General features: G+C 43.0%; 1 protein-coding gene across 9 annotated transcripts in view; it reads right to left on the reverse strand.

The window, feature by feature from the left end:
• The window catches only part of tbc1d1 (TBC1 (tre-2/USP6, BUB2, cdc16) domain family, member 1), a 217558-nt gene that overhangs the window by 74244 nt on the left and 129568 nt on the right, over window positions 1-13746 (reverse strand). For all 9 annotated transcript variants that reach the window (XM_078400049.1, XM_078400029.1, XM_078400013.1 and 6 more), the window contains one exon: window positions 9000-9157. In XM_078400049.1, coding sequence (XP_078256175.1) covers window positions 9000-9157 — 158 coding nt within the window. The remainder of the gene's footprint in view (window positions 1-8999; window positions 9158-13746) is intronic.

Here is a 13746-nt window from a genome sequence, read left to right on the forward strand (position 1 = left end):
TCCCACATGATTTTATACACCTCCTTAAGATGACCTCATCCTCCTACGGTTCAAGGAATACAGTCCTAGCCTGCTCAGTCTTTCCCTAAAGCTCAGGCCCTTAAGTCCCGGCAACATCCTTGTCAACTTCTCTGTACTCGTTCCAGCTTCACAACATCTTTCCAATAGCACGATGACAAAACTGAACACTACTCCAACTGTGAGCTCACCAGCACCTTGTGCAACTGTAACATAACATCCCAACTTCTATACTCAATAACCTGACTGATGAAGGACAATGTGCCGAAAGCCTTCTTGACCACCTTCTCTACCTGTGACACCCTTTCAAGGAACTATGTACCTGCACTCCTGGATCCCTCTGCTCCACAACACTCCCCAGAGCTGTGCCATTTACTGTGAAGGCACTGCCCTGATTTGACTTCCCAACATGCAAAGCCTGACATTTATCTGCATTAAACTCCATTAACCATTCCTCTGCTCACTTGCCCAACTGATCAAGATCCCGCTGTAACGTTTCATAACCATCTTCGCCATCTACAATTCCACCCACTTTAGTGTCATCTGCAAACTTATTAATGCCTTCTACATTCTCATCCAAATCCTGTCTAATTTTTATAAAATACTTTTTTCTTTCTTAAATGCCAGGTATTGCAGGTTAACAGCCAACATCAGAGGTTAGGACTTGAAGCAGCTTATTAGGATTTGCTCTGCCATAATCTATAACTGAATGCATCTTGAACCTACATGTTCCTATAACAATCAGAGCTTGAGCAAGCAACTATGATCATCCCATGTTTCAACCCTATTTATTGACTGTTTAAAAATGATTCCACACCTTCGGCCTAACTTGCCCACACTGGCCAACATGTCCCATCTACATTAGTCCCACCTGCCTGTGTTCCTCTGAACCCATCCCATCCATGTACCTGTCTAAACATTTCTTAAATGGTGCGATTGTCCCTGCCTCAACTACCACCTCCGGCAGCTCGTACCATATACCCACCACCCTTTTGTGTGAAAAGGATTACCTCTCATGTTCTTATTAAATCTTTCCCCCCTCACCTTAAACCCATGTCCTCTGGTTCTTGATTCCCCCCCACTGGGCAAGAGAATCGAGTGATTGAGAAATCATTCATAACTGGACTAAAGCACCGACACTACAATATGAATCAAGGGTATTATGGTATCAAAATATAAGGATCATATTTCCCATTCATTATCACTGATGAGCTTATTTGTTTCATCACTCATCTGATCATAATGAATTCCCATTTAAGATCAAATAAACTATTTGTGGTTAACCAAAGGTCACTGAGACAATAAGTTACATCAAGTCAAGTAAAGTTTTCTTTTACTCAAGTGCCTTTGTCAACAGGAAGACTATAAACTAAAACAGTTGAAGCATGTATCTGCAAACAGATATTTAGTGGACCGTAACTAAACCAGTATTCAAACATTTAAAGATAACTACATAGTCAGAAGAATTAGGCAGATTTTTAAGATGTGGGGTGGGGTGGGAAATATACATAGAAAAAGCAGAAGCAGGTCTTATAGTTTACATCCAGTGTGATAAGTAGTTGCCATTCACTGGGGTGGAGTGCACCCTGTAAACCACAGAACAACTGCGCTGAATGCAAGAAAACAGGATAAAGACCATTATTTTTCAAAGAGTAACATTTAATTCAATACAGGCCTTCTTAACGAAACATTCCCGATACCAATGTTAAGGTACACAATCCAAGAATTGTGGTAGATTCATTATAAAACTTCACCTTACTTTCTACAATTTGGAACTGAAAAATAAATTTAAAAAACTATCTCAGAGCACCTAAGCCAGTAAATGTGACTATTAAACACAAAGAGTGTTTTGGCAAGTTCCTTCCTTTGTCAACATTGCTGCATAAAGACTTGATTTCTCCTTGTACTTTTCATAGATTATCAGATATTGTTTCCACTCTCACCATTTTTCAGAAATATAATCATGTTAGATATAATAGGGCTGCCAAGTTAAATATTAACATCCAAAGCTGTGGAACTGTGGATATCACTTACACCTCTGGGCCAGAAGATCGTGTGTTGAAGTCTAAAAGCCCGGGATGACACTAGTGTGGGAGGCAGGGAACCACCTCCGCTCGGAAGTGCTGCTAATAAGTTGAAGCATTCAAATGTGCTTCCATGAATGTGAAGGAACCGACATATATCCTCCTTATTTGAGGGATTCTGGAGTCTAGGGATGGAGTACAGCATTTAGCAGTTCCCCTGAACTTCCGGGACATGCCTGTTCAACCTGCCTCAGCACAGACCTGTTGCAGGTTCTGCTACTCAATTCATTTCAAGAGAAACAGAGTCTGGTAAATTAAAGATAACCTAATTACATTCAATAACAATGCAACTGCTTCCTACAGTGCTTTAATTAGCTTTCTTAATGTAATAATTTAAATATTTTTAATAGTATGAATATTTTTTAAAGTAGGGTTGCATGTTCAGTCTTGTAAATTAAATATAATAATGCCAGTAAGTAACAATGTAACTGCTTTCTACAGTTTTACTGTTTTAATTAACTTTCCTAATGTGATAATGTAAATATTTTAATAGTATGATTATTTTTTTAAACCAGTGACTGTATTCTCATGGTAATTTTGAGCAGAGTAGTGACACTCAGATCTGCAGCTGTCTCTTGATTCCAACAGTACTGGTTCAATTCTGATGATTGGTGCTATCTGTGTGGAGTCTCCCTGGGACTATGTGGTTTCCTGCAGGTGCTCAGGTTGCCTCCCATGTCCCAAGACAGCAGAGTTGTTTGTTCTGAAGAAGGATCCCGACCTGAAATGTCGCTTATCCATTCACTCTGCAATGCTGCCTGACCTGCCGAGTTATTCCAGGGCTTTGTGTTTTGCTATAGTTTGGCTAATTGGCCACTGTAAATTACACCTAGTGTAGATAGCTGATAGGAGTTTGTGCGTGCATGGAAATCATCCATGGGAACATAAATGGGACACTGGGATTGCTCCAAGAGTCAGCACAGAAGGAGGACATTCAGCCTATCAAGTCTGTCAAAATAGTTGTGAATGATGAAATGTCAGAGACATTGACAAATATTGATGTTCTTTGGCAGCTAGCCTAGCCTGAAGGAGTGTGATTTCACAGGATGTTAAAGTGTTTCCATCAATGAAAAAACAGAGGGGCCTTTGGATGCACTGTTGGGCCAATGTTGGGTGTTGCAACAACTTATAGTGAAGGCCCAGTTCTCGGTTAAGAGCAGGTTTGGTGGGTTGGCGGTTAGTTAGTGCACATGGCAAGGAGCTTGGAGGAAATATTGGGCCAATACTATTGCTAGTCTAAAACCAAAAGCAAAAATCTTTAACTTCATGGACCTAGCCCAGAATGAAACGTATCTCATACCATTCTGGGTTATTTCACATCAATCTGGAAGTTCAACTTTTTGGTGCAAGTTCTTTGATGCAAGTCTAATGCTATTTCCACAGCAAAGTTCATTACTGTTCATGAAATATTATTTTGGGGGGAAATTAGTCATGCTAATCAAAGAACGGTTTCTCCCAAACCCTCTGTGTTTTTCTCACATTGGCTAAAGCTGGAATTTCACTACAGATATCCAATTCTTTATCTACAACTTTCAGATGCACAACCAACAGTGATCCCAAACATCACACCTCCACCACTCTCTCACCGATCTCACCCCAGCCTCTAGACAGGTAGAGTAGATAGGATTTAGAGTAGATAAGCATCTTGGCCTATTTTCATATTGTATAATTCTATGAATCTCAATTGTCCGAGACCTGGAATCACAGCTAATGCAGGCACTCAAGCCATACCCTATCCATAGGTGTTTAACCATATGTTTGTGTGCATTGGTGAGCCAGTCAATTTCTTGTAGCTTGGCCGCTAAATGGACAATGTTTTCCACATGTTCTATAGACTCTGGATCAGTTCCTGTGGACTGGCGGGTAGCTAATGTAACCCCACTTTTTAAGAAAGGAGGGAGAGAGAAAACAAGGAATTATAGACCAGTTAACCTGACATCGGTAGTGGGGAAGATGCTTGAGTCGATTATTAAAGATGTAATGGCAGCGCATTTGGAAAGCAGTGACAGGATCGGTCAAAGTCAGCATGAATTTATGAAAGCGAAATCATGCTTGACTAATCTTCTGGAATTTGAAGGATGTAACAAGTAGAATGGGTAAGGGAGAGCCAGTGGATGTGGTGTATCTGGTCTTTCAAAAAGCCTTTGACAAGGTCCCACACAAGAAATTAGTGTGCAAAATTAGAGCACAAGATATTGGGGGTAGGGTATTGACATGGATACAGAACTGGATGGCAGACAGGAAGCAAAGAGTAGGAATTAACATGTCCTTTTCAGAATGGCAGGCAGTGACTAGTGGGGTGCCGCAAGGCTCAGTGCGGGGACCCGAGTTATTTACAATATATATTAACGATTTAGACGAAGGAATTAAATGTAACATCTCCAAGTTTGCAGATGACACAAAGCTGGGTGGCAGTGTGAGCTGCGAGGAGGATGCGATGAGGCTGCCGGGTGACTTGCGATAGGTTGGGTGAGTGGGCAGATGCATGGCAGATTATTATGTGAATGTTGTCAGATTAGGAAAAGGGGTGGTGCAACGAGACCTGGGTGTGCTTGTACATCAGTCACTGAAAGTAAGCATGCAGGTACAGCAGGCCGTGAAGAAAGCTCATGGCATGTTGGCCTTCATAACGAGAGGATTTGAGTATAGGAGCAAGGAGGCCCTACTGCAGTTGTACAGGGCCCTGGTGAGACCGCACCTGGAGTATTGTGTGCAGTTTTGGTTTCCTAATTTGAGGAAGGACATTCTTGCTTTTGAGGAAGTGCAACATAGGTTCACCAGGTTAATTCCCGGGATGGCGGGACTGACATATGATGAAAGAATGGATCGACTGGGAAGGCAGTGGAGGCCAATTCACTGGATGTTTTCAAGAGAGAATTAGATTTAACTGAGGGCTAACAGAATCAAGGGATATGGAGAGAAAGCAGGAACGGGGTACTGATTTTGGATGATCAGCCATGATCATATTGAATGGCCGAATGGCCTTCTCCTGCACCTATTTTCTATGTCTCTATGTACGCGATCGGTGTATTCTGCATTCTGCAAATGGACTGCTGAGGCTGGGATGATGTTGGTTCTGGAGTGTGGTAGTCACAGGCTGAACAGTTTCCTATTAGTTCTGATGATTGGCTGCACTCCCACAAGATGTTTGTTCTAGGCGAGGTGCAGCAGTGAGGCGAGGAAGATTGAGAAAAGTACCAGACACTGATGTTTTAGACTCCGATCTTCAGTGGGATCTGCTATGCTGTACACCCATTGGTTAGTCTCAGAGTGTGCATGCACGATGTTGCAAATACAAGATGAAGAGGAATCTTGGTGCACAGCAGAATTTGAAGGCACTCCGCAGTCCCTTTTGACTAATGGAGTCACAGACTTCAGTTTGTAAAAGAGGACGTATAGTGAATGGACCTTATGCACAATATCCTGAAGACCACGGCTCTCTACCAACTTGCCTCTGCTACATCACATTGCCCTCGAACAATCCAGGTTTACAGGGGGACCTGGCAGCGTTGGCATTTACCATCTCCTTCAACCTGCCCATGTAGTCTTTGTTCAATTGAAGAAAAAAGAATGGGAGGATCAAGACCTCACACTTGGCACAAACTCAAGGTCAACAAGAAGTAGTCAGTCGTGGCCTCTTAAATGTTTTGGAACCTGGACCACCTCCAGTAGTCACTCCGAGCAGATCATTGGAGGCCCTTGGACTATCTTTAATTGGAATTTACTGGATTTTATCTTGCACTTAACATTATTTCCTTTATCATGTAACTGTAGAATGTAGATGGCTCGATTGTAATCATGCACTGTCTTCCTGCTAACTGGTAAGCCCACAACAAAAGTTTTTCACGGTACCTCGGTACACGCAACATTAAACTAAACAATCTCCTGATTTGGCATTTTAGCATTGAGGCCCTTGTTGCTCTCCACTATGTTGGTAATGACAGACACTTTTGCCTTCTGCAGTGCTGCTAAATTTCCTTGTTAAATTTCCTAATCAAATAGTTTTTTGTCGAGGAATTAACATTCTGTTGCGCCCTACCTAATGGAAAATTGCAATTCCAGTGAAATGTTTAGTGGACTGTATACTAATTAAACAAAAGATTAGACAGGATATCAAGTTCCCTGCAGCAATTCACCTTTCACAAAATCCATTCCAATAATTATCATGCTCTTCCAAGCAACTAGGAAGGAAAAATTCATCACAGTTGTATCAAGTTTCTTGATTGTATATTGACCATGTTTGCAGATTCAGGCATGGCTTGTGTTTCATTTTAAGATTCAAAGTTTATTCCTTGGCTGCTGCAGTGGCATTTGTGCGGTTAACGTAAAGCTGAACCCAAGTTCCAGGAAAACTGTCCAACCCTCACCGGAGCGCAATTTAAGAAATCTGAATGAGTTCCTGCTAGTTAACACAAATAAAGGTGTTTGGTTCAGTAAGCAAAACTACTAACCACACCCAGCCTTTACTGTTGCAACTCCTAACGCATCAAGAAACAAGAGTGACTTCCCTCCCCAACTCACCAGACCAGAGCAACAGCACAGAAACAGGCCCTTCGTCCCACCGAGTACACGCCGACCAGCGATCACTCCCTACACTAACACTATCCTACACACTGGGGACAATTTTACCAAAGCCAATTAACATATAAACCTGTACGTCTTTGGAGCGTGGGAGGAAACTGGCGCACCCAGAGAAAACATACAAATTCCGTACAGCCAGCACCCGTAGTCAGGATCGAACCCAGGGCTCTGGCGCTGTAAGGCAGCAACTCTACAACTGCGCCACTGTGCAGCCTCAAAGAGAGGAGCCGGTGGCTAGATGGAAAACCATGTAAATTCTGGGCAGGGGCAAAAGGATGATCATAAGGTCACAAGTAATAGGAGTAGAATTAGGCCATTTGGCCCATCAATTCTACTCCACCATTCAATCATGGCTGATCTATCTCTCCCTCTTAACCCCACTCTCCTGGTTTCTCCCCATAACCCCTGACATCCATACTAATCAAGAATCTATCTACCTCTGCTTTAAAAATATCCACTGACTTGGCTTCCACAGCCTTCTGTGGCAAAGAATTCCACAGATTCACCAACCTCTGACTAAAGAAATTCTTTCTCATCTCCTTCCTAAAGGTACGTCCTTTAATTGTGAGGCTATGACCTCTAGTCCTAGACTCTCCCACTAGTGAAAACATCCTCTCCACATCCACTCTATCCAAGCCTTTCACTATTCGGTAAGTTTCAATGAGGTCCCCCCTCATTCTTCTAAACTCCAGCGAGTACAGGCCCATTGCCATCAAACGCTCATTGTAAGTTAACCCACTCATTCCTAGGATCATTCCTGTAAACCTCCTCTGGACCCTTTCCAGGGCCAGCACCCTTCCTCAAATATGGTGCCTTAAATAATGCTTCCTTAAATATGGAGGAGGAGGAGCCAGCGCTGCTCTCGCAGCTGCGGCTTGCCTGCAGTCCGTTTGTCTTTTGTGTTTTTTGTTGTTTTTGTCTTAATTGTAGTTTAAATATGGTGTAGTGTTTGGGGTTGTGTGTTATGTGGGGGGAGGGTGTGGGAACTGTAAAAGTGTCTCTCCCGAACGGAGACCCGACCTTTGTACTGTTCCTTGAGCTGATCAGGTGATCACACGTCCTTCCCAGCTCCTGCTCGCCCAGTTTATCAAACAATGTCTACTATGTTCAAAAGGCAACACTTCCCACACCAGGGAATCTGAGATGTCTTCCATTTTCTTTAACCAGTTTCACCACCCCAGCCCACCCTTGTCGACAGGGCTCAGCCATATTTTACTAGAACATTTATTGCACTTCTGCTCTCACTCCTTCCCAAACAAAGCAAAGGTAGAATTCCCCAAGACCCCACCAGCCCACGCAGTCAATGGATTGCCCATCGTATCTACTACCTTCAACACAATGTTCTCCCCGTGACTTGCATGGATTTTCTCCGGGATCTCCGGCTTCCTCCCACACTCCAAAGACGTACAGGTTTGAAGGGTAATTGGCTTGGTATGATTGTAATTTCTACCTAGCGTGTGTACGGATAGCGTTAGTGTGCTGGGATCGCTGGGCCGAAGGGCCTGTTTCTCTAAAATAAATAAACAACGCCATAGCCAGATTTATTCTCCCTCCCCCCCTCCTACATTCAGAATTCCCAATGCATCATTCTCCCCACAACTCCAAGATCCCCTTCCGTTCCCACCATTGCTCACTCCCCTTTCCACTCCCCCCTCCCATGCAACTGCAGGTGAGATATAACACCTTCCCTATTAACTCTTTCCTTCCCACCATCCAGACATGATTATCGTCAGTGTTAGATTGAACCTCCTTCATCTTTCGCAGTGTTATTGTACAAATGGACAGCATGTGTGAGTGAAGATTTTATGTGCAAGTGGAACCAAAGTCTGGGGACCAATGTGATCGCAACTATTTAAGGGTGAAAGCACACCCCCAGATACTACCTGAACTGCAAAGTACTTTCAGATTTCCAGTAACTGATGGCACAGCATTTCACTATTCTAGTACTGCTTTTTCTCTCTCTCTTTCACTTGATTCCACTTGGGTAAATCATCACCCCCTTCACCCTCCATTCCCCACCCACCACTGTCAGTCTCTCTTGGCCTCTTGCTTATCATAGATGGTCTTTTTTTTTTTTCTTCTTTTCATTCCTACATCTCTTAAAACATTTGTCCTCTGATTCTGATGGAGGATTATCAACCGGAAACATTAACTCTGCTTCACTCTCCACGGATGCTGCCTGACTTGCCGAGAATGTCCAGCATTTACTTTTTTCTATTTCAGATTTCCAGCCACTAGCAGATTTCTGTTTCTGAAAGGATGCAAGAGGATCATCGGGTAACTGGTTACAAAGATTGCCAATGTCGAGGTGCTAACCTTGCATTTTGCCATCGTGCCTGCAGGGGGGTTCGCATCCTTTTTGCGGTGAAGCCACTCGGAGAAAGATCTGCTGTCGCCAGGACTGCCGGCGGACGCGGACAAAATTCCCACTGCTGTTCGTCTCTCTGCCCGGACTCGGCCTGGATTCATAGTCACTGTAGCGGGAAAACATTCAACTGTATTCAGTAATCCAATCTGTAACACACGTCAGCTCAACAGTAAACTAAAACCAACCAGTTATTCACACTCCAGTCTAGAAACTGAGGTACAGGAAGGAAAACAAAAAGATTCAATTCACAATTAGGAGAGGGTTCACTACTGTAGATTTACCCAGAATTACTACTCAGGAATAGAACCTGACCTTATGTGAGAAGAACATCAAATTCAAATGTGTCACTTAAATATTTCCACCTCTGAAATAATTTGCTTTTGGATAATCAAAAAAGGAGATACTTTTATGATGTGATCATTTGATAATCCCCAAGAGTAGTTTTGTTTCGATAAATCTAAATAAAAGATTAAGGATCTGTCTCTCAATCATTAAGGTTTTCAATTCAAATGACTTGGCTATAATTGAAGATTTGGACTTTTGATCCAGGGATATGAGTTCCAAACCCACCTCAGACACAAAGCAATCCAATTCAATTGATTACGCAAAACTGAAATGAATAGAAGGTGATCGATGGTTGGCATAGACCTGGTGGGCTGAACGGCCTGTTGTAGAGTCATAGAACCAATACAGCACAGAAACAGGTATTTCGGTCCAACTTGCCCAAGCCAACCAAGATGGCCTATCAATGCACCTGCCACTCTTGGCCTACATCCCTCTAAACCTTTCCTTTCCATGTACTTGTCCAAATGTCTTTTAAATACTGTTATTATACCTCGCTCAGCCACCTCCCTCTGGGTGAAAAAGTTACCTTTCTCTGGGTAAAAGAGTCTGCATTCACCCTATCTATTCCCCTCATAATTTTATGTACCTCTATAAGATCACTCCTCACTCCTCGGCTCTAAGGAATGAAGCTGTAGTCTGCCCAACCTCTCCCATTAGTTCAGGCCCTGAAGTCCTGGCAACAATCTCGTAAATCTTCTCTGCACTCTTTCCCGCTTTAAGGGGATCTTTCTTTTAACTGTTTCCATGCTGCAAGTCTAAAACTAATCAACGTCTAAACAAAGCCAGTTTCAGCTGTGGTGATCATGAAACTAGTGGAATGTTGTAAAAAAATACTTGGTTCATTAATGCCCAATGCTCTGAAGGGAAGACATCTTTGGTGAGACTGCAGACCTAGCAATGTGGCTGACACTGCTTCTTCGATCCAAATGCAAGGTTGCACAAAAATGCCAGCCTTGCCAGCAAGTCCACGTCTGACCACATGGACCTGGCTAAACACTTATCAAAGCTCTATTCCATCTTGCCCAAGTGCAAGGAGATAGTACATTATTGATTTAGCCACCCTATTGTGAATTACTTAAATGCCGTCTAAGTACTCTTTTACTTTGCACGACAGCTCTTCATTATAACTCTCAGCACTCCGACACTACAACAAATACCAGGGAAATCGGACAATAACTGGCCAACCACAGCATGGCTTTGGGGCCAGGGACAAGCTCAGACTGGCACTTGAATAAAAACAATCCAAACTGAAGCACAGCACATAATGGGAATGGAATTTGCAATACTCTCTCAGTGTTACAAAAAAAAAAAAGGATGCTAACAGAACATTTGCAACCTTCAAGGTGAGCTCTCGGGTCAAAGGCTGCCTTGGATTTTCAACAGTTTTACCCGAATTGATCCTCGTTTCCATTTGCTTACCTGGTTCACTGTAAAAACAACTGAATTCACATTGCATTTCAGTCTACTTTTAATTTCTCACACAGTGCATGGTATACTGTGTTGAGAACAAACTGTCAATCAGCCTCTTGTGGTCCCAGAAATCAGAGAGGAGAAATACATTGGGCATCATAGAGTCATAGAGTGATTCAGTATGGAAACAGGCCCTTCGGCCCAACTTGCACACACCGCCAACAATGTCCCAGCGACACTAGGCCCACTTGCCTGCTCTTGGTCCATATCCCTCCAAACCTGTCCTATCCATGTACCTGTCTAACTGTTTCTTAAACAATGGGATAGTCCCAGCCTCAACTACCTCCTCTGGCAGCTTGTTCCATAAACCCACCACCCTTTGTGTGAAAAAGGTATCCCTCGGATTCCTATTAAATCTTTTCCCTTCACCTTGAACCTATGTTCTCTGGTCCTTGATTCCCCTACTCTGGGCAAGAGACTCTGTGCATCTACCCAATCTATTCCTCTCATGATCTTATACACCTCTACAAGATCTCCCCTCATCCTCCAGCGTGCCATGGAATAGAGATCCAGCCTACTCAACCTCTCCCTATAGCTCACACTCTCTAGTCCTGACAACATCCTTGTAAATCTTTTCTGAACCCTTTCAAGCTTGACAATATCTTTCCTACAACATGGTGCCCAGAACTGAACACAATATTCTAAATGCGGTCTCACCAACGTCTTATCCAACTGTAACATGACCTCCCAACTTCTATACTCAATACTCTGACTGATGAAGGTCAAAGTGCCAAAAGCCTTTTTGACCACCTTATCTACCTGCGACTCGACCTCAAGGAACCAAGCACCTGTACTTGTTGTTTCTTGCACAGACTTTAGCTTTTGTCTTCTCAACATGGGTCTTGAAGGAGAGACAACGATCCAAGGTGCCTCCTGGATATACTGGGTGATCGCAGTTTTCAAGAGGGGTACCAGACCAGGTGACGTTCGGTCGGCGTTTGGCTTCTCGGTTTCACAGATGGAATGCACACACCTGTGTCTTTGATAGATTTGCACAGAGGTGGTTCTCTTCGTAATAAGGTGTTAAGTTTGTTGAGGACATTTGAGAGTCATTCTTCAACAGCACTGAAGTCACTGTCTTGGGCAGCTATACCAAGGTCGCCTGGGTTGATAAAGCAACATGTACCTTCACTTCTAGGTCGGTAGTTAGTGTGGATGTTGAAGAGTATTGGTGCAAGCACACTTCCCTGTGGTAGTCCGCAACCCCTTAATCTTAGTAATCCACCCGAGTGGACTTCCCCTGCATTACCTCCAATGCAAGTACACCAGTGTCCGGTGAATCTGCATCAAAAGGGCACCAGTATTGCTTCTGGAATGTTTCCGTGGTGTCATTTTCATTTTTGTTCCTTACCTGATGTAGGGTCATAAATGGTACCTAGTCAGATCTCAGAAATGTTGTGCTATGTTCGATTTCCTCCTCTAAACTACTTGCTTTTCAAATCTTCCGTTTGAATTTGGCATTTTAAAACCATATACTGGGCACTGAGCCATTCATACGATCAGATCACAGATCATGTTGAACGACATCTCTATCACTGAACTGAGACTGTTGAGCATCTAACTGGTCTCGAGATTCCCTTCATTTATATTTACACTTACGTATGTGGTCTGTTAAGATCTTAACGCTTTTTTCCCCCAATTTTATGCGTTGACCAACAACTTTCACACCACAACTGTCCTTTTTAAGTAGTTGTCTTTTTGGTTTCCGTATATCCCATGGCAATAGACAATAGACAATAGGTGCAGGAGTAGGCCATTCAGCCCTTCGAGCCAGCACCGCCATTCAATGCGATCATGGCTGATCACTCTCAATCAGTACCCCGTTCCTGCCTTCTCCCCATACCCCCTCACTCCGCTATCCTTAAGAGCTCTATCCAGCTCTCTCTTGAAAGCATCCAACGAACTGGCCTCCACTGCCTTCTGAGGCAGAGAATTCCACACCTTCACCACTCTCTGACTGAAAAAATTCTTCCTCATCTCCGTTCTAAATGGCCTACCCCTTATTCTTAATTCTAAATGGCCTACCCCTTATTCAAATGGCAAGACAATTCATTGTCCCCTAACTACCCTACTGATGGGAGATGCCACTCTTTTAGCTATGTTTCTATACTGCACAATTAGCTTTATTTATATGTCACTAGACTCATCTCTACCTTATTACTACAGGCTTTCCTTGATTGGCCTTTACATTCATATTAATTCTTCCTTATCTAACGCTAATGTATTTTTCAGCTGTTGTTCCATTGACTGCTCTTTCAATATACATATATATGAAGCTATTTATTGGCATTTCATTCTGTTGACATGAGCTAAACCTACATGCTCCTCCTAAAGCTGCACAGTAGAGCCACCTGATGTTGAAATAATACTATTGGGTCACATTAAATTCATTCCAACATTGTGCTGCTGATAGTTCCGGAAATCTCGATTATTTTTAGACTTAGTTGATACTTGAACAATCACCTGTATATGGCCAGCAAGATTCTTTGAGTTTATTTTATACTTCATTTGCTGCAACTCTTCCAAGCGAATGGTCAAACAGCCAATTGATCCGACAGTCATGATACAAAGTGGAGACTGCAAAGGCGATGTTGAAGTGAAAGGTTGATATGCTCAGCTTCCCCTTTATGAATTCAAATCAATAATCTTTTCCCTTTCAGGGATACAGAACTGACAAGTAATAAGTTGTAACAAATGACTTTACAAGTGGTGCAGCTGGTAGAACTACTGCCTCACAGCAACAGAGACCTGGGTTCAATCTTGACCGTGGACTGCTTAGTTTAGTTTAGTTTAGAGATATTGGGTGGAAACAGGCCCTTCGGCCCACCGAGTCCGTGTCAACCAGCGATCCCCCTGCATTAACACTATCCTACACTATAG

The sequence above is a fragment of the Rhinoraja longicauda genome, chromosome 1, assembly GCF_053455715.1.
Source record: "Rhinoraja longicauda isolate Sanriku21f chromosome 1, sRhiLon1.1, whole genome shotgun sequence".
NCBI classification, from domain to species: domain Eukaryota; kingdom Metazoa; phylum Chordata; class Chondrichthyes; order Rajiformes; family Arhynchobatidae; genus Rhinoraja; species Rhinoraja longicauda.